Source organism: Malus sylvestris, chromosome 12 (genome assembly GCF_916048215.2).
Source record: "Malus sylvestris chromosome 12, drMalSylv7.2, whole genome shotgun sequence".
Lineage (NCBI taxonomy): Eukaryota > Viridiplantae > Streptophyta > Magnoliopsida > Rosales > Rosaceae > Malus > Malus sylvestris.
In genome coordinates, this window is record NC_062271.1 from 28,502,038 (window position 1) to 28,528,989 (window position 26,952).

Genomic DNA, 26,952 nt, shown 5'->3' on the forward strand with positions numbered 1-26,952 from the left:
ATGCCAGATAACCAATATTTGTCTACAAAAGCTCTACCTCAAGCGTATGAAATTTACCCAAACCCATACACCCTTCTAAAATCTTAGCAATTGATATAAATTTGAAAAATAAATGGGGGAAATTAATAGATAATCAAATTTACTTGAAGATATGAAGAGGGCAACTTTCGCTTACCTTCAGTCAACAGGAATCTGTAAAACGTGGTGATGGATGAAGTGGTGGTGGCGGCTGTGTGGGTTTTGGATGAGCAACAGCGATCTGGGTTTTTGGGTGGTAAAATTGATTCGGACTGAAGCAAGCACTGGGTGGTGGAGGAGGAAAGCTTAACTGCAGCAAGAAGGAAAAGGTGTGGGGACGTGTCCGATTGTTACCGAAGCAAGAACTCAGCGGTGGAGGAGAAAGCAACGAAACGGAGCGAAAAGAAGAGGTGCTTGTGGATCAAAGGGTGCGGAAGCATCCAGACTTGGGAACAGTAAAGCGTGTGGATGAAAGGAAAGCACCCCAACGTGTAGGCAGGAGTATTATCGGAATTTTATTGTGCTGTCAAATTAAAAGGGGTGTATTTGGGATTTCGAGAGATTTTAATTCTTTTAATGAATCTAGGGGTATTAAATCAGGATTTTAAATGATTCTCTGAAATTTAAGATGTATTCAAATAGAATTTTAAGATAGTTTATTAAAATCCTAAGAAATCTGGGTGTATTTAATTAGGATTTTAAAGAAGTTTATAACATTCCAGGTCTATTTAATTAGAAATTGATTTTAAAGAATTTAAGAAAGTTGAGGAATTATAGGGAATTGGAGAGATTTCGTAGTGTATTTTAAGCATCCATAAATCTCACCTCTTTTATGAGATTTCAAGCGAATTGAATCAAAATTTTATATGAAATTTCTACAAATCAATTAAACTCTATAAAAATCCATAGATTTATAAATTCATTACAATCTCTCAAAATCTCAATTGAATATACCCCTAAGTGGGGGCAATAACAGTTGCACAAAAGGGGCATCTCCATCTTTACATTGTGTTAAGAAACAATGTTTTTTCCATTGCGCGTTAGTATATATGACTAAATAGTCAAAATGGTGTTTAAGATTTGCATAATCAATAAAAATAGTTACTGAGATTGAAAATCAATATAAATGGTCCCTGAGATTGTCCACCATTCATAATTTTGATCATTCCGTTAAAAACTCTTTGGGCAATTTTTAAAACTTTGTATCTCAATCGTTTTTTAACCAAATTTGACCCATAATATATCAAACTGAAGATAGGAAAGTGTAGAATAAGATTATACTTATTTGGAAGCCCAATGGTTGCCGGAGATGGCCGGAAAATAGCTTGAAAGGTGATTGATCTGCGAAAAAATTGAAAAACTCGCCAGAAACTGGGTAAACTTTAAACGTTCATAACTTCTTCAATGCTCAACGAAATCGAGTGATTCAAAAACGAAAATCATACTTCTCGACGAGACAAAGATAATGGTACCTTTCTCGATAGCGTTTGGTCGGAAAACGGCTTGAAAGTGGCTAACTTGCCATGGATGGTAATGATATTCTTACCATGTTTTTATACCACATTTATATATCACCTTATGTGGCATCTGATATGAACAGCCACACCATTTAAATTAATCAAAAAATAATTTAAATTAATAAACCATTTAATAAACCAATAATTAAAAAAAAAACTAGAATTAAATGGTGATTGTGGTATACGAAGAGTCTTCTCCTTCCTTAGGAGGCGGCTGAAAAAAAATGGCGTGGAAGAAGAAATGGGAGAAGAAGCAGAATTGAATGCGGAAGGAAGGAGAAGACTCATCCTATGCCACAATCACCATTTAATTCCAGTTTTTTTTTAATTATTGGTTTATTAAATGGTTTTCAATTTAAACTAAATTCTGATTAATTTAAATGGTATGCATGTCCACATCATATGTCATATAAAGTGGCATAAAAATATGGTAAGAATAACATTGCACATATATAATTTCTATATGGTAACAACGAATTAAGGATGTGAAACTCTACTGTGCCAACTCGCCCCACATAATTTTTTTTTCTCTCTCCTTCCATGGTAACGGCTTCCTCTCTCTTCTGCTCCATCTCTTCTTCTGGACCTAATGTGGCTCACTTTTTCAAGGTTATACATTTTTCAAGCTTATTGAGACCAATTTTCTCAATTGGACGTGTCAAATGCGTCCCTTCTTGTTTTCATTTTTACTTTTTGAAAAAGCATGCGTACGGTCTGTAATTCAAAACTTGAAAACCCGTGTAATAGATTGATTCGGAAGAGTAGTTGATTTTATTCTCGTTCATTCTCTCTTATATTCCTTAATTTCTCAATTCAAAGCTTCCTCATTTCAAGTACGTAAATATGTCATAAGTTGGGTATAGGTGTAACTAAAACAAAAGAAACCTATTTACCATTTCATTTACAATTCAAAATAAAACTTTGGAGACTTGTTCTGTTCAATTTGTCCCCAAAGAATCCCCTTTTTCCACCGTGAACAGGTGAAAAAAAATATATCATATGTCCTATTGGAGGCTTTTGCAGTGTGCTGAGACACGGTTTGATACACAAGTATCATAATACAAGTGGTTGAATACTCGACAAAAAAAAATTTCAACCACTTATATTATAACACTTAATATGCCGGACAGTGTTCCAAACACACTGAAAATTTTCACCTATTGGTGAGGGATGTGATGGAGGACTTTAAAATCATTTCACAACCCAACAGAACACCACACACACCTACAAAACATAAATTTTAAATCATGGGGATCATATCATCTTTTGATGACATAGCTCCCATAACAATTAAGCTAAAATTTTCAATTGCTTTCATACACGTTATTGAAACAGATAGGTGCAACTGTGACCTTCTAACTTATGAGTTATATATGAGACCATTATTATTGGTTGGACAAGATTGTAGACCTTGTACTCAAGTACAAAAATCTACTTTGTCAAAGATAACTCTAAAGCGATGATATTTTAAGTCAACAACACATTGTAAAGAAATAAAACTATAACAAATAGTAGTATATGATTGGCTTGAGATATCTCCAACGTTTTGGTTGGTAAGTTTGAATCGAAAGAGCTTATGCAATCCATGTATGAAATTTGAGAACTTTATGGAAGTATTTCAAACCTATCATGCGTTGATATTTGAATACCATTCAAAGCAAAGAACTCGAAAGAATAAGGAAAAACAGTGTGCAATATCAAGTTATTAATACTTCATAAAAACAACTTTAAATCAAAAGAGATCCTGCAAAAGGGGCCAGAGGCAAACAGAAAACAAAACAATTCTCCACCATTAGATTGAACCTATCTATGATTTTTTAAACCTTTTACAAATTTACTTTGTCACTTGCTTTGGTTTTTGTCTCAATATAACCCCCCATTCTTTGGTTTTCCTTTTTCTTGTTTGAGAACAAAAGGAGAAGTCAGCAGTGACATTGAAAAGAGAATTTCTCTATAATTAAGATTAGTTTGAAATTGTTTTTAGAATGACTGAAAGCACTTTCTAAACAAAGTATATAACTGATGTTTCAATCATCTTAAAAACATTTGAAACCCAAAACATTTTTTTTTATAAATACTTTCAGTCATCTTAAAAGCATTTATAAATGGAATCCGAGTTGGATCCTCTTTGTGAGGATCTCAGAGATCCGTGAATTGTGTCCGTTTATCGTACATCATGGGATTAGAAATCATTTTAAATACTTTTATTTAAAATTAAATACAAACAGTACTTAACAAAAACTGATCGTACGATATACGATGAACGAATATAATTAACAAATTCCTAAAATCTTCGCCAAAAAGATCCGGAGAGGATCATGTTGTTTCTAAATGAGTACTAACACTCTTAGCACTACATCCAATCAAACACAAGTCCCCAAAAGATGCAAACTTTTATGAACAAATATGATCCATCATCTTGAATAATTTTCTATCGAGACAAGGATTTGTTGGACATGAAAAATGTGAGGAGGGGGGGGGGATAATCAAGCAACATTGTGAAAATAGAATGTGAAATCACAACTTAATTGACCGTACCAAATTAATCGGACATACATTATATAGTACCTGTCACAGCCCGTTCCAAATTATTATATTTGTGGCTGTGAATGGACGAAATTGCCCTTAAGAAATACTAAATTTGTGAAGCTCAGGTTGCTAATTATCTAGGTTCCTAAGTTTGAAAATAAAATGGAATTTAATAAGGATGGAACTTAGATTTTTAGGTTAAAATGTTAAAGTTTGGTGTTTGGAGATTGGAATAAGGACCACGTGGGATCCCCACATCCCTCAAAACCCTCCTCATTTCCCGTTCACTGTCTTTCTCTCTCCTCCTTCACGATTTCTCACTCTCTCTGTCTCTCTCCTTCGAACTCACACGGACCACCACCAAAACCACCCTAAATCTATACCAACGTCAAGTTTGAGACCACCATTGGAATCCTGAGGACTTCACGATCACGTTGGTATCCATTTCAGGTAAGTTTTACTTCGGAAAACCTAGATTCTAAACTCCCCATGAAAGTGTACTGTTCATGAGCTTTGAATTGGTTGATTTTTAGGACAATACAAGCTCATAGTGAGCTTAGTGAGGTCCCAAGGAAGCTCGGAGTTCTTCGTTGGAAGTTTTTGGACGTAAGAACACGGAGATTGACAAGTTCAAAGTTTGGCCGGAGCTTTCGAGGCATTTTCCGGCGAATATCCGGCGAGTTAGGAGTCGAGGTAGGTATCAATCTCTTCGTCTCATCAAGTACTACAACTTTCCTTTTTGTTTCACTCAATTTCGTTGAGTATTGAAGAAGTTATACTCATTTGAAAAATACCCAGTTTCCGGCGACCTCCGAAGCTTTCGAGGAATTTTCCGGACAAAATACGGCGAACTAGGTGTTGTACAAGGTACCATTCTATTTGTCTCTTCAAGGGCTACAACTTTAGTTTTTGAATCACTTGATTTCGTTGAGAAATGACAAAGTTATGGCAATTTGAAAAACTGTTCAGAAAACGGCCGCCGGAAAAACCAGTCCGGCGACCCAAGGAAGAAGAAGGTGCTACAGTAAAAATAAAAAAATAAAAATAAAATTATTTTAAAAATATGTCGACGTCCGTGACGTCGAGTAGATCACTGTGGTATATTCATATACCTAAATTGAACACCGTATGAGAAAGTTATTAAGGATTGTTGGTTAGGTGTTCAAATAACGTTTTATAGTTTTCACATTAGGTGAAAATGTGAATTGATGATCCGACCGTTGGATCATCACCAAACTTTGATACGTTGTAATACGTAATATTTGAGGATTATTGGAACTTACGGATTGGGAATCCGAGTTACGGATCTTCCGGAATTGGAATTGTAAGTCCATAATATAAAATGTTAACCGTCACTTAGTTTTGGAAATTGACGGAAATCCAACCGTTGGATGGTAATGAAATTTTAGGATGTTGTCCTAGAGGTATAATGTGGACCTCTGGAAGTTATGGATTTAAAATCTGAGTGGCAGATCTTCCGGATCGATCAACGTAGTGACGTATTTTATATAAGTTATGTATTCTATCGATATGAATTCTGAGCCTGGATTTGATTACTATTCTAGGCGGCGATCGTCATGACGCCTTGATGTGTGGTGCTAGGGAGTTGTTGGACGAACTCCAGGTGAGTGGGCAGTTTTGTTTTCCGTATATATATATATATACTTGACGTTTCCCAGAAATTGAATTGAAATGAAAATATGTTTAAAATGAAATGCATATGAGTTATGTGGAAAAACGGGAAGTGAAATACCATGCATAGAATTGATATGAAAAGTATATAGAAATGTGAGTTGAAATGCCATGCATGAATTAATATATGATGCATATGTATGAATTGGTGCGGTGGACGCACAGGTAAGAATTGATTTATGATGCATATGTATGAATTGGTGCGGTGGACGCACATGTAAGAATTAATATATGATGCATATGTATGAATTGGTGCGTCATATGTATGAATTGGTGCGGTGGACGCACAGGTAAGAATTGATTTATGATGCATATGTATGAAATGGTGCGGTGGACGCACAGATGAGTATTTAATTACTGTTATGATGATGATGATATATATTGAGCTCAAATCCTGCACCATGGTTTAGTGCTTATAGTATTCACCGCATCGCACGCTCGCCTTGGATCCAAGTAGATGCTAGTCGTACAGTCCACGCGGAGTGGGTACGACAGACCAGTCGCGAGAGTGTTAGTGAGATTCCGACTGGTGGGTGACCTTAGATTATGTGCACAGATGATTTATGAGAAGCACTAGAGCGTAACTTGTGTGCAGAAGGCCGGACGGGTCACAGAGGTGACTCCGGTAGAGTGATAATGATAGATTTTGAGCTCTAGGTTCAACCGTATAGGGCTATTAGAGGGCCTACGGTTGATTACTTTCTTGCACCTGATATGATTATGTTGATGCATGCATACCTTATTACTGTTGAGATGATGTGGCACGGCATAATTAATATGAGAAATGTTGAGATGACATGGCATGGCATGATTGATAAAGAGATAATGTTGAGATAGTAAAAATGAAGTTTTGAGAATATATATGTATATTTATATTTTACATTTCTGGGAAAGTATACAGGTTTTACGGAGAGGGGTTACAACGTTTTGAGAAATGTTTGGATTTGGAAAAGAATTGTTTTACTGACCCACTCAATTTTGGTTTTGCGCCCCTCCAGGTTCAGGAATCACAAATGTGTGGTGACTACGAGGAATTCGACGGTGTTCTGACAGATTGGACAAAATTAGGACTCACCTTCGGGTGTATCAACTTATAAATTGTATAATTAAAGCTTCCGTACTGTGCAAATGGTTACGTCACTCTCACGTGACGGCCAGCATGCCCTCCTTCGGGACGGGGTGTGTCAGTTGGTATCAGAGCATGGTTGCAATCTTGGACATCTTGAGAAGTTTATAGTGAATTCTGTCAGAACTACACCGCCTCGTAGCAAACCACGTAGTTAGAGGAATTTAGTCTCCCTGATTTAGCGGTTTGGGGGAAACTATTATTATGGTGATTCAGTATATTATCAAAATGGACATTTTAAGACGGGTTATGAGTTGAATTTGAATCACCTTATGAAATGATGAACCTGAGGGAGCGGAGTGACGGTTTAACCAATTGGAAAAGATGTTTCAGAATATGCAAGTTAAAGGAAATTTCCTTCTGACAGGTGGGTCGAGACGACTACCTGGTTTTGGGTATGAATTTGCATCCTGGTGGAAACAGGAATGTTAATTGTTGTCACCAGAGGAATCAGCCTATTTAAAATTTTTTAAGGAAAAGTTTATCCCTCCGGCATTTATCGATGGTAGTAAGCAAGAGTTTGCAAATGTGAATCAAGGAAGTTGACGATAAAGTTAATGATTCGTCATATCAAGGATATAGAAGGATTCAGAGCTTCGAAAGAAGTGAAGCTAGAGTTAATTCTTCCAGCTGAGGTTTTAATGTCGCTGGTCAGAATAAAAGTGATGGATATACTGGTAATCCCAGATATTTGAGACAAGGTGTCTCGAGTAAAGGAAATGTACCTTGTGCAGCAGGTACAAAATTAACACTTTGGGAAATGTGAAATTAATGAATGTGTTTATGTGAACAAAAGGGACACAGAGTTGTGAATCGTCCCTAGAATCAGTTGTACTCAACAATTTTCCATGAAATCATAGTGTCGATTCAGCAGAGTTATGGATTTAGTAGTTTGGTCGGATTGACCGTGAGTACAGAGATATTTGATGAGTTATATGTTCAGCCGTACGGACCATGAGAAATGGATTTGACTGACACATGAGAAATTGGTGAGTTATAGGCTCGGCCGTGCCAACCACGCGGAGTGGATCCGGCCGACGTATTATTGAGATAAGAGTTGAATCAGCCGTATTGGTCATTCTAGTTGACTTCGGCTGATATATTTCTTATTATGTATGTTATTACCTAGAGAGTAGTAAATAAATGTAGTTGAGACGAGTGTATGTATTTTGCATTGAGTAACAAAATAGTAATGTTATATCTTTGAGAGTGGTTGCCTACTTATCGAGACAACGATGATTTATCAGTATTGCGGGCTGCAGACCGTAATATTAATAACTCATTCGTGGATTCGTTAAGCAAGCAACCCGGTAGATTATTTTATGTTAGTATTGTACTTATTTGGAATGCTTAATAATAATAGAATATATATTGTATCAGTTAATTCTGTTCCATTAGATTGGTTGGTTATAATTGTGACAAGACGAAATGTTATGGGAAACCAGTACTTTCCATCGATCTGGATGAACAGAGATTACTTTTGTAAGTATGCAAAATGGATTGAGTCAGGCTGTTATTTATGCTGTGAGAGCAAAGAGATTGTTTTCGAAAGGCTGTCAAAAATACTTAGCTCATGTGGTGCTAAATGATGTTGTTTGGAGTAGTGTGAATAATGTCGAAAGAGTTAGACTTTTCTTGATGTCTTCTCTGAAAGTATACATGGATTGTCTTCAGGCAGAGATATGAGGTTCATTATTGATTTGTTGCCAGGTATAAATTTATGTTAAAGATTGGTTCATGATGAGTTAAGGGAATTGGAAATTCAGTTGAGAGAATTGGTTGATAAAAGTTTTATTCAACCTAGTACAACACTGTTGAGGAGCACCAATTTGTTGGTGAGAAAGAAAATGGACTTTAAAGACTATTCCTTGATTATAGATAATGGAGTCGGGTAACGATTGAGAACCGTTATCCATGGTGATGTACTGATGTTTATTTAACCAGCTCAAAAGTAATTGCGAAGATTCAAAGATTGAATTGAGATCTGGTTACTACCAATTGAATATTATAAGTGACGTTGATCATAAGATGGTTTTCTGGACTTGTTATAGTTTTTATGAAGTTTGGTGATGCTATATGGATACTCATGCTGTTTTATGAGTTATTGGATGAAGTATTCCAATAATGCCTTGATAAATTGATATCATTTCCATTGAAGATATTCTGGCATATTCTGAGCCAGAGCAGAGTATGTAAACGTATTAAGTCAATGAAGCAAAGATTGAGAGAACGTTAGTTGTATGCTAAGTTTAGCAAAAGCTAAAGTTAAATGGATCAAGTGGCATTCTAAAATTTGTTATGTCTGCTTAAGGTATTCAAGTGAATCCTTAAAGGATAGCAGAAATTGAGAATTTGGAACAACCACGAGTCGTAATTGAGATTTGGAATTTCTTAGCTTACCAGGCTATTTTGGATGGTTGTGAAAGAATTTTTAGTCATTGCTTTGTCATTAACGAGACTGATGAGAAAAGAGGTTATGTATGAGTGGGAAGGAATTGTAAGCAAAGGATTCAACAACTGAAGTATTTCCTCACTCATGCACGTATTTTAATATTCCCAGAAGATAGCGATAATTATCGGTATATGGTGATGTTACATTAAATGTTCTTGGATATGTACTAATGCAAATGTTAGGGTGATTGCATACGTTTCACGACAAATGGAATCTCATGAGATGAATTACCCTACTAGTGATTTGGAAGTCACGATTATCATCCTTGCTGTGAAGTTATGGAGACATTATATGTTGATAAGAATGCAAGATTTTACAAATCAAAAGAGTCTCCAATATTTGTTTACTCGAAAGGATTTTGATATGAGGCAACAAAGGTGGATTGAATTACTTAGTGATTATGATTGTACGATCAGGGTGATCGTGAATTGTTGTAGCTGAAGCACTTGATGAGAAGACTGCAGTAAGAATTAATATCTGGTACGCTTGCCAAGATTATCTTCTTGTGGATTGGAAATCAACTAAAGTAAAGTTAAGAATGAAAGATCGAGAAGAAGTTATACTTGCTAAGTTTCAAGTTAGGCCTTTTGGTAAGGTCGTACTCGAGACTCAAATGGTATGTGGATACAAGAAAACAAAAAGTATGTGCCTAATGCTGAGGATTTGAAGCAAGCAAATATTGGACGAAGTTCACTGTTCAACTTCTGCAATATTCCGAAAGTAATAAGGTTTATCATACCATTCGACATTTTTATTGGTCAGCAGATTGAGGCAGAAAGAAATAAACCTTTGGATTGAGACAGCTATTTTCTGTTTCGAAACGGAAATGGAAAGAGAATTGGATTACGGAACTGCTAAGTTTCTTAAGTATGTTGGTTGCGCAGTTTCCGAAGTGAAGCCATAAGGTTCATGAAGTGTGTCATGTGTGTGTTTTGTTGACTTGTGAATGGAATATTTCTGGGTAGAGAAAGATTCGATCGAGAAAGAGTTTTAGTAGACCCTGAGACTATGGATGAGTCTCCTCAAAGTATTCAGGTGATTAAGTTAACCTAAAAGTAACCAGGAATGACAAAAGACATCAACAGATGGATATGCCACTAATCGAGTATATAAGGTAAATGGTTTTATATTTTAGAAGTGTTCACCTTAGAAAAGTAGAATTTGGATTGGAAAAAGAAGGTCCTGAGAGTTAAGATAGAGTAAATGGTAAAAGTTTTGTGAAGGAATCATTCAGCGGAAGAAAATTACGTGGGAGAAAAAGAATCGGATGAAAAAAAAACTTACCGAGGTTGGTATAAGTGTTGATGAATTGGTTGGTTGCTGGAATTTCGGGGACGAAATTCTATAAGGAGGGAAGATTGTCACAGCCCGTTCCAAATTATTATATTCGTGGCTGTGAATGGACGAAATTGCCCTTAAGAAATACTAAATTTGTGAAGCTCAGGTTGCTAATTATCTAGGTTCCTAAGTTTGAAAATAAAATGGAATTTAATAAGGATGGAACTTAGATTTTTAGGTTAAAATGTTAAAGTTTGGTGTTTGGAGATTGGAATAAGGACCACGTGGGATCCCCACATCCCTCAAAACCCTCCTCATTTCCCGTTCACTGTCTTTCTCTCTCCTCCTTCACGATTTCTCACTCTCTCTGTCTCTCTCCTTCGAACTCACACGGACCACCACCAAAACCACCCTAAATCTATACCAACGTCAAGTTTGAGACCACCATTGGAATCCTGAGGACTTCACGATCACGTTGGTATCCATTTCAGGTAAGTTTTACTTCGGAAAACCTAGATTCTAAACTCCCCATGAAAGTGTACTGTTCATGAGCTTTGAATTGGTTGATTTTTAGGACAATACAAGCTCATAGTGAGCTTAGTGAGGTCCCAAGGAAGCTCGGAGTTCTTCGTTGGAAGTTTTTGGACGTAAGAACACGGAGATTGACAAGTTCAAAGTTTGGCCGGAGCTTTCGAGGCATTTTCCGGCGAATATCCGGCGAGTTAGGAGTCGAGGTAGGTATCAATCTCTTCGTCTCATCAAGTACTACAACTTTCCTTTTTGTTTCACTCAATTTCGTTGAGTATTGAAGAAGTTATACTCATTTGAAAAATACCCAGTTTCCGGCGACCTCCGAAGCTTTCGAGGAATTTTCCGGCCAAAATACGGCGAACTAGGTGTTTTACAAGGTACCATTCTATTTGTCTCTTCAAGGGCTACAACTTTAGTTTTTGAATCACTTGATTTCGTTGAGAAATGACAAAGTTATGGCAATTTGAAAAACTGTTCAGAAAACGGCCGCCGGAAAAACCAGTCCGGCGACCCAAGGAAGAAGAAGGTGCTACAGTAAAAATAAAAAAATAAAAATAAAATTATTTTAAAAATATGTCGACGTCCGTGACGTCGAGTAGATCACTGTGGTATATTCATATACCTAAATTGAACACCGTATGAGAAAGTTATTAAGGATTGTTGGTTAGGTGTTCAAATAACGTTTTATAGTTTTCACATTAGGTGAAAATGTGAATTGATGATCCGACCGTTGGATCATCACCAAACTTTGATACGTTGTAATACGTAATATTTGAGGATTATTGGAACTTACGGATTGGGAATCCGAGTTACGGATCTTCCGGAATTGGAATTGTAAGTCCATAATATAAAATGTTAACCGTCACTTAGTTTTGGAAATTGACGGAAATCCAACCGTTGGATGGTAATGAAATTTTAGGATGTTGTCCTAGAGGTATAATGTGGACCTCTGGAAGTTATGGATTTAAAATCTGAGTGGCAGATCTTCCGGATCGATCAACGTAGTGACGTATTTTATATAAGTTATGTATTCTATCGATATGAATTCTGAGCCTGGATTTGATTACTATTCTAGGCGGCGATCGTCATGACGCCTTGATGTGTGGTGCTAGGGAGTTGTTGGACGAACTCCAGGTGAGTGGGCAGTTTTGTTTTCCGTATATATATATATATACTTGACGTTTCCCAGAAATTGAATTGAAATGAAAATATGTTTAAAATGAAATGCATATGAGTTATGTGGAAAAACGGGAAGTGAAATACCATGCATAGAATTGATATGAAAAGTATATAGAAATGTGAGTTGAAATGCCATGCATGAATTAATATATGATGCATATGTATGAATTGGTGCGGTGGACGCACAGGTAAGAATTGATTTATGATGCATATGTATGAATTGGTGCGGTGGACGCACATGTAAGAATTAATATATGATGCATATGTATGAATTGGTGCGTCATATGTATGAATTGGTGCGGTGGACGCACAGGTAAGAATTGATTTATGATGCATATGTATGAAATGGTGCGGTGGACGCACAGATGAGTATTTAATTACTGTTATGATGATGATGATATATATTGAGCTCAAATCCTGCACCATGGTTTAGTGCTTATAGTATTCACCGCATCGCACGCTCGCCTTGGATCCAAGTAGATGCTAGTCGTACAGTCCACGCGGAGTGGGTACGACAGACCAGTCGCGAGAGTGTTAGTGAGATTCCGACTGGTGGGTGACCTTAGATTATGTGCACAGATGATTTATGAGAAGCACTAGAGCGTAACTTGTGTGCAGAAGGCCGGACGGGTCACAGAGGTGACTCCGGTAGAGTGATAATGATAGATTTTGAGCTCTAGGTTCAACCGTATAGGGCTATTAGAGGGCCTACGGTTGATTACTTTCTTGCACCTGATATGATTATGTTGATGCATGCATACCTTATTACTGTTGAGATGATGTGGCACGGCATAATTAATATGAGAAATGTTGAGATGACATGGCATGGCATGATTGATAAAGAGATAATGTTGAGATAGTAAAAATGAAGTTTTGAGAATATATATGTATATTTATATTTTACATTTCTGGGAAAGTATACAGGTTTTACGGAGAGGGGTTACAACGTTTTGAGAAATGTTTGGATTTGGAAAAGAATTGTTTTACTGACCCACTCAATTTTGGTTTTGCGCCCCTCCAGGTTCAGGAATCACAAATGTGTGGTGACTACGAGGAATTCGACGGTGTTCTGACAGATTGGACAAAATTAGGACTCACCTTCGGGTGTATCAACTTATAAATTGTATAATTAAAGCTTCCGTACTGTGCAAATGGTTACGTCACTCTCACGTGACGGCCAGCATGCCCTCCTTCGGGACGGGGTGTGTCAGTTGGTATCAGAGCATGGTTGCAATCTTGGACATCTTGAGAAGTTTATAGTGAATTCTGTCAGAACTACACCGCCTCGTAGCAAACCACGTAGTTAGAGGAATTTAGTCTCCCTGATTTAGCGGTTTGGGGGAAACTATTATTATGGTGATTCAGTATATTATCAAAATGGACATTTTAAGACGGGTTATGAGTTGAATTTGAATCACCTTATGAAATGATGAACCTGAGGGAGCGGAGTGACGGTTTAACCAATTGGAAAAGATGTTTCAGAATATGCAAGTTAAAGGAAATTTCCTTCTGACAGGTGGGTCGAGACGACTACCTGGTTTTGGGTATGAATTTGCATCCTGGTGGAAACAGGAATGTTAATTGTTGTCACCAGAGGAATCAGCCTATTTAAAATTTTTTAAGGAAAAGTTTATCCCTCCGGCATTTATCGATGGTAGTAAGCAAGAGTTTGCAAATGTGAATCAAGGAAGTTGACGATAAAGTTAATGATTCGTCATATCAAGGATATAGAAGGATTCAGAGCTTCGAAAGAAGTGAAGCTAGAGTTAATTCTTCCAGCTGAGGTTTTAATGTCGCTGGTCAGAATAAAAGTGATGGATATACTGGTAATCCCAGATATTTGAGACAAGGTGTCTCGAGTAAAGGAAATGTACCTTGTGCAGCAGGTACAAAATTAACACTTTGGGAAATGTGAAATTAATGAATGTGTTTATGTGAACAAAAGGGACACAGAGTTGTGAATCGTCCCTAGAATCAGTTGTACTCAACAATTTTCCATGAAATCATAGTGTCGATTCAGCAGAGTTATGGATTTAGTAGTTTGGTCGGATTGACCGTGAGTACAGAGATATTTGATGAGTTATATGTTCAGCCGTACGGACCATGAGAAATGGATTTGACTGACACATGAGAAATTGGTGAGTTATAGGCTCGGCCGTGCCAACCACGCGGAGTGGATCCGGCCGACGTATTATTGAGATAAGAGTTGAATCAGCCGTATTGGTCATTCTAGTTGACTTCGGCTGATATATTTCTTATTATGTATGTTATTACCTAGAGAGTAGTAAATAAATGTAGTTGAGACGAGTGTATGTATTTTGCATTGAGTAACAAAATAGTAATGTTATATCTTTGAGAGTGGTTGCCTACTTATCGAGACAACGATGATTTATCAGTATTGCGGGCTGCAGACCGTAATATTAATAACTCATTCGTGGATTCGTTAAGCAAGCAACCCGGTAGATTATTTTATGTTAGTATTGTACTTATTTGGAATGCTTAATAATAATAGAATATATATTGTATCAGTTAATTCTGTTCCATTAGATTGGTTGGTTATAATTGTGACAAGACGAAATGTTATGGGAAACCAGTACTTTCCATCGATCTGGATGAACAGAGATTACTTTTGTAAGTATGCAAAATGGATTGAGTCAGGCTGTTATTTATGCTGTGAGAGCAAAGAGATTGTTTTCGAAAGGCTGTCAAAAATACTTAGCTCATGTGGTGCTAAATGATGTTGTTTGGAGTAGTGTGAATAATGTCGAAAGAGTTAGACTTTTCTTGATGTCTTCTCTGAAAGTATACATGGATTGTCTTCAGGCAGAGATATGAGGTTCATTATTGATTTGTTGCCAGGTATAAATTTATGTTAAAGATTGGTTCATGATGAGTTAAGGGAATTGGAAATTCAGTTGAGAGAATTGGTTGATAAAAGTTTTATTCAACCTAGTACAACACTGTTGAGGAGCACCAATTTGTTGGTGAGAAAGAAAATGGACTTTAAAGACTATTCCTTGATTATAGATAATGGAGTCGGGTAACGATTGAGAACCGTTATCCATGGTGATGTACTGATGTTTATTTAACCAGCTCAAAAGTAATTGCGAAGATTCAAAGATTGAATTGAGATCTGGTTACTACCAATTGAATATTATAAGTGACGTTGATCATAAGATGGTTTTCTGGACTTGTTATAGTTTTTATGAAGTTTGGTGATGCTATATGGATACTCATGCTGTTTTATGAGTTATTGGATGAAGTATTCCAATAATGCCTTGATAAATTGATATCATTTCCATTGAAGATATTCTGGCATATTCTGAGCCAGAGCAGAGTATGTAAACGTATTAAGTCAATGAAGCAAAGATTGAGAGAACGTTAGTTGTATGCTAAGTTTAGCAAAAGCTAAAGTTAAATGGATCAAGTGGCATTCTAAAATTTGTTATGTCTGCTTAAGGTATTCAAGTGAATCCTTAAAGGATAGCAGAAATTGAGAATTTGGAACAACCACGAGTCGTAATTGAGATTTGGAATTTCTTAGCTTACCAGGCTATTTTGGATGGTTGTGAAAGAATTTTTAGTCATTGCTTTGTCATTAACGAGACTGATGAGAAAAGAGGTTATGTATGAGTGGGAAGGAATTGTAAGCAAAGGATTCAACAACTGAAGTATTTCCTCACTCATGCACGTATTTTAATATTCCCAGAAGATAGCGATAATTATCGGTATATGGTGATGTTACATTAAATGTTCTTGGATATGTACTAATGCAAATGTTAGGGTGATTGCATACGTTTCACGACAAATGGAATCTCATGAGATGAATTACCCTACTAGTGATTTGGAAGTCACGATTATCATCCTTGCTGTGAAGTTATGGAGACATTATATGTTGATAAGAATGCAAGATTTTACAAATCAAAAGAGTCTCCAATATTTGTTTACTCGAAAGGATTTTGATATGAGGCAACAAAGGTGGATTGAATTACTTAGTGATTATGATTGTACGATCAGGGTGATCGTGAATTGTTGTAGCTGAAGCACTTGATGAGAAGACTGCAGTAAGAATTAATATCTGGTACGCTTGCCAAGATTATCTTCTTGTGGATTGGAAATCAACTAAAGTAAAGTTAAGAATGAAAGATCGAGAAGAAGTTATACTTGCTAAGTTTCAAGTTAGGCCTTTTGGTAAGGTCGTACTCGAGACTCAAATGGTATGTGGATACAAGAAAACAAAAAGTATGTGCCTAATGCTGAGGATTTGAAGCAAGCAAATATTGGACGAAGTTCACTGTTCAACTTCTGCAATATTCCGAAAGTAATAAGGTTTATCATACCATTCGACATTTTTATTGGTCAGCAGATTGAGGCAGAAAGAAATAAACCTTTGGATTGAGACAGCTATTTTCTGTTTCGAAACGGAAATGGAAAGAGAATTGGATTACGGAACTGCTAAGTTTCTTAAGTATGTTGGTTGCGCAGTTTCCGAAGTGAAGCCATAAGGTTCATGAAGTGTGTCATGTGTGTGTTTTGTTGACTTGTGAATGGAATATTTCTGGGTAGAGAAAGATTCGATCGAGAAAGAGTTTTAGTAGACCCTGAGACTATGGATGAGTCTCCTCAAAGTATTCAGGTGATTAAGTTAACCTAAAAGTAACCAGGAATGACAAAAGACATCAACAGATGGATATGCCACTAATCGAGTATATAAGGTAAATGGTTTTATATTTTAGAAGTGTTCACCTTAGAAAAGTAGAATTTGGATTGGAAAAAGAAGGTCCTGAGAGTTAAGATAGAGTAAATGGTAAAAGTTTTGTGAAGGAATCATTCAGCGGAAGAAAATTACGTGGGAGAAAAAGAATCGGATGAAAAAAAAACTTACCGAGGTTGGTATAAGTGTTGATGAATTGGTTGGTTGCTGGAATTTCGGGGACGAAATTCTATAAGGAGGGAAGATTGTCACAGCCCGTTCCAAATTATTATATTCGTGGCTGTGAATGGACGAAATTGCCCTTAAGAAATACTAAATTTGTGAAGCTCAGGTTGCTAATTATCTAGGTTCCTAAGTTTGAAAATAAAATGGAATTTAATAAGGATGGAACTTAGATTTTTAGGTTAAAATGTTAAAGTTTGGTGTTTGGAGATTGGAATAAGGACCACGTGGGATCCCCACATCCCTCAAAACCCTCCTCATTTCCCGTTCACTGTCTTTCTCTCTCCTCCTTCACGATTTCTCACTCTTTCTGTCTCTCTCCTTCGAACTCACACGGACCACCACCAAAACCACCCTAAATCTATACCAACGTCAAGTTTGAGACCACCATTGGAATCCTGAGGACTTCACGATCACGTTGGTATCCATTTCAGGTAAGTTTTACTTCGGAAAACCTAGATTCTAAACTCCCCATGAAAGTGTACTGTTCATGAGCTTTGAATTGGTTGATTTTTAGGACAATACAAGCTCATAGTGAGCTTAGTGAGGTCCCAAGGAAGCTCGGAGTTCTTCGTTGGAAGTTTTTGGACGTAAGAACACGGAGATTGACAAGTTCAAAGTTTGGCCGGAGCTTTCGAGGCATTTTCCGGCGAATATCCGGCGAGTTAGGAGTCGAGGTAGGTATCAATCTCTTCGTCTCATCAAGTACTACAACTTTCCTTTTTGTTTCACTCAATTTCGTTGAGTATTGAAGAAGTTATACTCATTTGAAAAATACCCAGTTTCCGGCGACCTCCGAAGCTTTCGAGGAATTTTCCGGCCAAAATACGGCGAACTAGGTGTTGTACAAGGTACCATTCTATTTGTCTCTTCAAGGGCTACAACTTTAGTTTTTGAATCACTTGATTTCGTTGAGAAATGACAAAGTTATGGCAATTTGAAAAACTGTTCAGAAAACGGCCGCCGGAAAAACCAGTCCGGCGACCCAAGGAAGAAGAAGGTGCTACAGTAAAAATAAAAAAATAAAAATAAAATTATTTTAAAAATATGTCGACGTCCGTGACGTCGAGTAGATCACTGTGGTATATTCATATACCTAAATTGAACACCGTATGAGAAAGTTATTAAGGATTGTTGGTTAGGTGTTCAAATAACGTTTTATAGTTTTCACATTAGGTGAAAATGTGAATTGATGATCCGACCGTTGGATCATCACCAAACTTTGATACGTTGTAATACGTAATATTTGAGGATTATTGGAACTTACGGATTGGGAATCCGAGTTACGGATCTTCCGGAATTGGAATTGTAAGTCCATAATATAAAATGTTAACCGTCACTTAGTTTTGGAAATTGACGGAAATCCAACCGTTGGATGGTAATGAAATTTTAGGATGTTGTCCTAGAGGTATAATGTGGACCTCTGGAAGTTATGGATTTAAAATCTGAGTGGCAGATCTTCCGGATCGATCAACGTAGTGACGTATTTTATATAAGTTATGTATTCTATCGATATGAATTCTGAGCCTGGATTTGATTACTATTCTAGGCGGCGATCGTCATGACGCCTTGATGTGTGGTGCTAGGGAGTTGTTGGACGAACTCCAGGTGAGTGGGCAGTTTTGTTTTCCGTATATATATATATACTTGACGTTTCCCAGAAATTGAATTGAAATGAAAATATGTTTAAAATGAAATGCATATGAGTTATGTGGAAAAACGGGAAGTGAAATACCATGCATAGAATTGATATGAAAAGTATATAGAAATGTGAGTTGAAATGCCATGCATGAATTAATATATGATGCATATGTATGAATTGGTGCGGTGGACGCACAGGTAAGAATTGATTTATGATGCATATGTATGAATTGGTGCGGTGGACGCACATGTAAGAATTAATATATGATGCATATGTATGAATTGGTGCGTCATATGTATGAATTGGTGCGGTGGACGCACAGGTAAGAATTGATTTATGATGCATATGTATGAAATGGTGCGGTGGACGCACAGATGAGTATTTAATTACTGTTATGATGATGATGATATATATTGAGCTCAAATCCTGCACCATGGTTTAGTGCTTATAGTATTCACCGCATCGCACGCTCGCCTTGGATCCAAGTAGATGCTAGTCGTACAGTCCACGCGGAGTGGGTACGACAGACCAGTCGCGAGAGTGTTAGTGAGATTCCGACTGGTGGGTGACCTTAGATTATGTGCACAGATGATTTATGAGAAGCACTAGAGCGTAACTTGTGTGCAGAAGGCCGGACGGGTCACAGAGGTGACTCCGGTAGAGTGATAATGATAGATTTTGAGCTCTAGGTTCAACCGTATAGGGCTATTAGAGGGCCTACGGTTGATTACTTTCTTGCACCTGATATGATTATGTTGATGCATGCATACCTTATTACTGTTGAGATGATGTGGCACGGCATAATTAATATGAGAAATGTTGAGATGACATGGCATGGCATGATTGATAAAGAGATAATGTTGAGATAGTAAAAATGAAGTTTTGAGAATATATATGTATATTTATATTTTACATTTCTGGGAAAGTATACAGGTTTTACGGAGAGGGGTTACAACGTTTTGAGAAATGTTTGGATTTGGAAAAGAATTGTTTTACTGACCCACTCAATTTTGGTTTTGCGCCCCTCCAGGTTCAGGAATCACAAATGTGTGGTGACTACGAGGAATTCGACGGTGTTCTGACAGATTGGACAAAATTAGGACTCACCTTCGGGTGTATCAACTTATAAATTGTATAATTAAAGCTTCCGTACTGTGCAAATGGTTACGTCACTCTCACGTGACGGCCAGCATGCCCTCCTTCGGGACGGGGTGTGTCAGTACCTAACCGACCATACCGAATGGATAAGACCTAATTGATAGTACCTAAATGATTAAGGTGCATTCATATAGGTACTATGATTTAGGTGCATTCATATAGGTACCATGATTTAGGTGCATTCATATAGGTACCATAGTTTAGGTGCATTTGACTTGGTATTATGATTTATGTACATTTGACTTAGTACTATGATTTATGTGCATTCGACTAGGTTATATGATTTAAGCACATTAGGACATGGTTTAAGTGCATTCGATTATGTATAATATATGATTTGGCTATTTATATTTCCTCTATGCTTTGAATGGTGATAATGAATAATTTGAATTAGGTATTTGTTAATTCTTGTAACGTATCACTAATATTTTTTTGAATTATGTTTATCATTTTAGAAAGTTAGACAATAATCAATGCCAAAAAATATGGAGCAAATTAAAATCAAATATTTAATAGGGGCATTATAGGAACCAAAAAAACGCATTAAATATTTAAAAATAAGAAAATATAAATTTTAATATTTATGCTGACATGGAAATTTAGTCAAAGGACTATAATGAATATATAATCTAACATAAGGTTTTAATTGAATTTCAATCTTTATCAAGGATTAAAATGGAGAAACCCCTTAGAGTCGTTTTGCAATTGCTTTTATATTTGCGATAATTTGGGAGCTCCACACAAGCTTCAACGGTTAGAATCATTACATGCGGAGGTACGCAAATCACCTTAGAGTCGTTTTGCAATTGCTTTTATATTTTGGAAGAGATCCGGTTCGGATCTTCCTATCAAAGTACATAGATCAAGTAATCTGGACCCTTGAAATTTGATCAAACAGTTACAATTATTATAATTGTTAGAGGAACTCCCTGTTTGTAACCGTTGGATCAATTTTCAAAGGCTCGTATCACTTGATTCTTAGACTTTGATGAGATCTCTTCCCTTTATATTTAACCTTATTAGAGTGTTTTTGATATACGCCCATTTTGTTCGCTATTACAAATAATCGATCGCTCTCTAAAAAATTTTCTAAGTGCAGCAAAGTTCAGAAAGAGAGAAAAAAAAAACAATGGAGATCACACGGCATGATGAAGATGAAGTGTACGAGGCATCATGGACTGGGGATGTGGAATACTTAAACAGATTGATTGAAAAAGACCCAGAAATTCTAAGGAGAATATCCCTGCAGACCGGAAAAATCGGAACCCCCTTGCATGTTTCGGCCTTGCTCGGCCACGTTGAGTTTACCAAAGCCCTTTGCACTAACAATCCCAAACTTGGAGAGCGGGTGGACGTCGATGGACGCACGCCCCTGCACTTGGCTTCTGCTGAGGGCCACAAGGAGACTATCGAACCTTTGTTATCTGTGTATGCTGAAGGCCACAAGAAGATTCATGTATGATTTTATATCAATGAGGGAAAGCATATACGGAAGAATTGTAAAGCTAGAGTAGACGATCTAACCTACGATTTTTGAAATACGTAGTAGGATAAATTTGCTATATGGAGATCCCACAACAGAACCAACTTATAAATATTCTAACTCTCATCCAAAATTCAAACTGTCAGCAATTCTACACAAAAATATTTACGCGTATGATAATTACTGCAATTTGAAGTAAAATTTAACATATGCAATAGTCGAATTTAATAACTAGCAACAATATAATATTATCATGAGAGTGTTGTAAACATTCCTAGTTTAAGTATGATTGTATAAATCCTAGATAAGATTTGATTCTAGTTATCCTTTCCTATTACAACTTGTATTACTTGGAGAAGAAGGAATATCTTCTCTCCCTTTACTACTATAAATAAAGGCACAATGTAGGAGGGATAACAACACACACATTCCCCTACAATTCTACAAACACACATCTCTCTCCTCTCTCTCTCTGCCGCCGGCCATAGTCCCTCTGTCAGATAAAATAGACCACAACACGTTATCAGCACGCTCCTACCGCTGCGCTTAGGAATCTGACGTTGGAGATTTTTTTCTGCATCAAACCAGTTCATCCATATCATCACGCAATCAGGTTCTTTCCAAACAACAGCTTTTAACTCGATATTTTGCAAGCCCTGATAGCATGAACATTCACCATGATGCATGACCCAACTTTACGTTTTACGTATTTTAGATTCTACGTAAATTGTGTATGCTTCATAATCAAAATTGCTACAATTATGTGAATTTGATATTTGTCATGAATTGAATCCTACATATGTACATGCATTGAAACTATTATTTGCATATGCATCAAGTAAATATGTGATTCATTGAATTATATATGCATCTAATTAAAAAAAAAAAAAAAAAAAAAGTTTTCTGGGCTCGCCTGGAGCGGCCCGCATAAAAAAAAAAAAAAGTTTATGGGCTCGCCTGGATCGGCCCGCATCAAAAAAAAAAAAAAAAAAAAAAGATTTTTTGTTCTTGGGCCAGCCTAATACGGCTCGTGCAAAAAAAAAAAACAAAAAGAAAAGATTTTTTTTAGTTTTCTTTTGGGCCTGCTTGATGCAGCCCTTTTGTGAAGAAAAAAAAAAATTTGTTTTGGGGGGTCTGCCCGCAGCAGCCCAACCCCCTGCTCTCCCCGTGGGCCTGTAGCCCCACCCGAGGGTTCTCAGCCTATATTTTTAGACCCCGAGATTTTATTATTTAATATTTTTTTTAAAATAATATGGGTTTTTATATTTTCACCCACATTCTAATTTGGCCCCGAAGACCAAAAAATAAATTAATTCACTTATCATTATACAATATTTTTGCATATATCTGTTGCATATTTGTTTGCATATATATTTGTGTTTGCCTGCGGGAATATATGAACCTGAAGTTCATAATTACTTTGAAACTCGAAGTTTCTTATAAACATGCCTTGTTTGAAAACCCGAAGTTTTCACTTAAATATATCACCCATGAAAACCCGAAGTTTTTCATGCAAAATTAAACCAATACATGTCTATTAGAACCTGTATGTTCTACTCCTATGTGAATGGATTGATTTTTCTCCATTACACTAACTACATCTTTCCATCTATTTTGTGATAGGAACATGTCGAACTTAAACAAACTCGACTTCACCGCTTTGGAGGTTTCTGGAAGGAACTACCTCAAGTGGGTTCAAGATGTGAAGCTCCACCTCACTGCCAAGAACTTGCGTCCTGCTATTGAAGAAGCAACGGATGCACCTGTTGGCGAAGCTGAAAAAGCCACTGCTATGATCTTCATCCGAAGACATATCCATGACGCTCTGCAAACTGAGTACCTTGCTGAGGAGGATCCACGTGCATTATGGGTCGCTTTGGCTGATCGTTTCGATCACCAAAAGGACATATTCTTGCCTGAAGCAAGACACGACTGGCAGCACTTGCGCTTCCAAGACTTTAAGTCTGTGAATGAATATAATTATGAAGTTTGTCGAATCCGATCACTTCTCAAGTTTTGCAATGAAACTTTGACTGAAGAGGATCTCCTGGAGAAGACCTACTCGACCTTCTCTGCTTCTAATATTGTCCTGCAGCAACAATATAGAGCTCAGAAGTTCACTAAGTTCTCGGATTTGATCTCTGTTTTACTTCTTGCTGAAAAGCAGAACCAGCTGTTGATGAAGAATCATCAAGCTCAACCTACTGGGGCTACTGCTGTGCCTGAAGCACATTATAGCACTAATCAGCACCCAAAACGCCAAAAGAGGCGTGGTAAGGGCGGCCAGAAGCCATCCCACCAAGGTCAACAGAGCCAAGGCCCATCCAAGGGAGGAAACAAAGCCCAAAAGCGCCCAAACCTCGCTCCCAAGGCCCCGAACTTCAAGAATAAGGGCAAAGCACCTGCCACAATGAATGACGATATGTGCTATCGTTGTGGTTCCAAGGACCATTGGTCCCGTATTTGCTGTGCTCCCAAGAAGGTTGTGGATGCATATCATTCTCGTCGTACGAAGTTTGAATCAAACTTCCTGCAAGTGGACGAACCGGAGACTACAAAGATGGAGGTTTCTGACTTTCAGGAGGATACCACTCCTATGGAAGATTAGAATCTTAGACATAGACTTATTTTTCAGTTGAAATAATACAATTGGGGCCGAATTCCACCTAGTGGCCGAACCCCACTTTGTTTTTTGGTTGATTTTGAACAATTTTCCTTTATGTTTTGGATTATTAGTTGGCGATTTATTTTGGATATTCAGTTTTTAATCCTTGAATAAATGAAATTATTTTGAATTGATACTTGTTTTTATAAACTTTTATGCATGTGACCGATTCAAATTAATTTTTCATTCTAGGTATGACTAGTGGGAAAGTTAGTTGTCTGGCAGATAGTGCAACCACGCATACTGTTTTGCGTGAACGCATCTATTTCACTAACTTCGTACCTAAGAATGCACCTCTGACAACCCTCTCAGGCCCATCCAACCTGATCGAAAGATACGGTAAGGCACGTATAATGTTGTCCAATGGTACAATCTTGACCATTGCTGAGGCACTCTATTCTCCACGTTCCGGAAGAACGTTACTAAGTTTCAAGGACATTAGAGATAACAATTACCATGCTGAAACCCACGTAGAAAACGGAGTTGAATTTCTGTGCGTAACTTCCTACGAATATGGCCAGAAGCGTATTCTAGAGAAGATGGAGCGTAACCCGAGTGGTCTGTATACTACGACCATACGCCCCATAGAATGCCACTATGTGGCCGGCCCTACCACAGGGACCGCGCACGAAATTACACTTTGGCATGATCGTTTGGGACATCCTGGACGAATAGCGATGCGCCGTATCCTCAAAACTTCACACGGGCATCCACTAACCCGAAGCTTAGGTTCGATCCATGAAATCGCATGTCAAACATGTTCTATGGGAAAGCTTATTACTAAGCCTTCTTATGACAAGATTCGTTCGAATCCTCCCATTTTTCTACAACGGATTCAGGGGGACATTTGTGGACCAATTCAACCTCCCTGCGGACCATTTAGATATTTTATGGTTTTGGTTGACGCTTCTACACGTTGGTCACACGTGTGCTTGTTGTCCACAAGGAACGCTGCATTCTTCAAACTGTTGGCTCAGGTTATCAAGCTCAGGGCTCACCACCCTGATTATCCGATCAAATCTATTCGATTGGATAATGCTGGAGAATTCACATCTAAAACTTTTGATGACTATTGCATGTCGGTTGGGGTTGAAGTTGAACATCTTGTACCCCATGTTCACACCCAGAACGGCCTGGCAGAGGCTTTCATTAAGCGTTTACAAATGATTGCTCGATCGTTGGTCATACGTACCAAGCTCCCGATCGCTGCTTGGGGCCATGCAATATTGCACGCAGCAAAGTTGGTCCGCCTGAGGCCTGTTGCGACACAACCATTTAGTGCCCTTCAGTTGGTCACCGGATGCGAACCCGACATATCGCATCTGCGCGTTTTTGGTTGTGCGGTCTATGTGCCGATCTCGCCGCCCTTACGTACAAAAATGGGGCCTCAGCGAAGGATGGGAATCTATGTCGGATATGATTCTCCTTCGATTATTCGTTACTTAGAACCTTTGACAGGCGATCTGTTTACCGCTCGTTTTGCGGATTGTCACTTCTATGAGACAGTCTTCCCGTCGTTAGGGGGAGATAAGAACGTCAACGTTCCTAATGAACGACGCGAATTATCGTGGACGACTCCCATTTTGTCTCATTTAGATCCCCGCACCGCTCAGTCTGAAGCTGAAGTGCAGCGCATATTAGATCTCCAGAGCATAGCGCAGAGCATGCCAAATGCTTTCACCGATCTAGCGCGCGTGACAAGATCACATATTCCAGCTGCGAATACGCCTGCAAAGATGGATGTACCAAATGTACGACGGACTACCCTCCTGGACGCCAATTCTGGTGATCCACGTACATTAGCGGCTAGCCAATCATCTGCCCCTACACAAAAGCGTGGCAGACCCCTTGGTTCAAAGGATTCACACCCCCGGAAGAGGAAAACCACGGCACAAGGTCCTGAAGAGCCTACCGTGAATCCGACTATCGCTTACTCATTTTACCCAACTCATGAGGAAATTCTAGATTATGGAAGCGTCCTTGAAGAGACGAATCCTCCTCCCGAGAATCGTGAGATTTCGGTCTATTATGCTAGCTTAGATGATGTGTGGCGTAGAAATGAGATGATTGTCGACGATGCATTAGCATTTGCAGTAGCTACTGAGATCATGTTGAGCGATGACATTGAACAGCGTTCCGTTGATGAATGTCGACGTAGAGCTGAGTGGTCAAACTGGAAACAAGCAATCCAAGTCGAACTTGATTCACTTGCGAAACGTAAGGTGTTTGGACCTGTAGTTCCTACTCCTCCACATGTGAAGCCCGTTGGCTACAAGTGGGTTTTCGTTCAGAAGCGTAATGAGAAGAACGAAATTGTGCGTTACAAAGCTCGTCTTGTAGCACAAGGTTTCTCACAACGCCCCGGGATTGACTATGACGAAACTTACTCACCCGTTATGGATGTGATTACTTTTCGATACCTTATCAGTTTGGTAGTTTCCGAAAAACTGGATATGCAGCTGATGGACGTAGTAACCGCGTATCTCTATGAGGATCTTGATACAAAAATTTATATGAAAGTTCCCGAAGGACTTACATTGACTGGTTCAAATATTTCCAAACCCCGGAACACGCTCTCAATTCGGCTGAGGCGTTCACTATACGGTTTGAAACAATCCGGAAGAATGTGGTATAACCGTTTGAGTGAGTATTTGACTAGTCAGGGATATGTGAATAACGAACTATGCCCTTGTGTGTTCATTAAGAAGTCACATTCCGGATTTGCGATTGTTGCAGTATATGTCGA

The 26,952-nt window shown here is 37.9% G+C and overlaps 1 protein-coding gene and 1 long non-coding RNA gene across 4 annotated transcripts; both read left to right on the forward strand.

Moving 5' to 3' along the window:
* The first annotated feature begins 4,115 nt into the window (after positions 1 to 4,115).
* On the forward strand, positions 4,116 to 19,870 carry LOC126594503 (uncharacterized). 3 transcript variants are annotated; one of them, XR_007613301.1, is made up of 8 exons: positions 4,964 to 5,688; positions 6,755 to 11,346; positions 11,452 to 11,520; positions 12,219 to 12,277; positions 13,344 to 17,935; positions 18,041 to 18,109; positions 18,808 to 19,149; positions 19,223 to 19,870. It is a non-coding gene; the product is annotated as an uncharacterized LOC126594503 (long non-coding RNA). The 3 variants fall into 3 exon arrangements; XR_007613303.1 differs by lacking the exons at positions 4,964 to 5,688; positions 6,755 to 11,346; positions 13,344 to 17,935; ... (1 more) ...; positions 18,808 to 19,149; positions 19,223 to 19,870 and adding exons at positions 4,116 to 4,757; positions 12,636 to 13,335 and having other exon boundaries at positions 12,219 to 12,562; XR_007613302.1 differs by lacking the exons at positions 4,964 to 5,688; positions 6,755 to 11,346; positions 11,452 to 11,520; ... (2 more) ...; positions 18,808 to 19,149; positions 19,223 to 19,870 and adding exons at positions 4,909 to 4,931; positions 12,636 to 13,335 and having other exon boundaries at positions 12,219 to 12,562.
* A 1,317-nt stretch (positions 19,871 to 21,187) lies between these two features.
* LOC126592332 (ankyrin repeat-containing protein C6C3.08-like) lies at positions 21,188 to 21,520 on the forward strand. Its single transcript, XM_050258029.1, has one exon. The coding sequence runs from the start codon at positions 21,188 to 21,190 to the stop codon at positions 21,518 to 21,520; it is 333 nt and encodes a 110-aa protein (XP_050113986.1).
* The last annotated feature ends 5,432 nt before the right edge of the window (positions 21,521 to 26,952 follow it).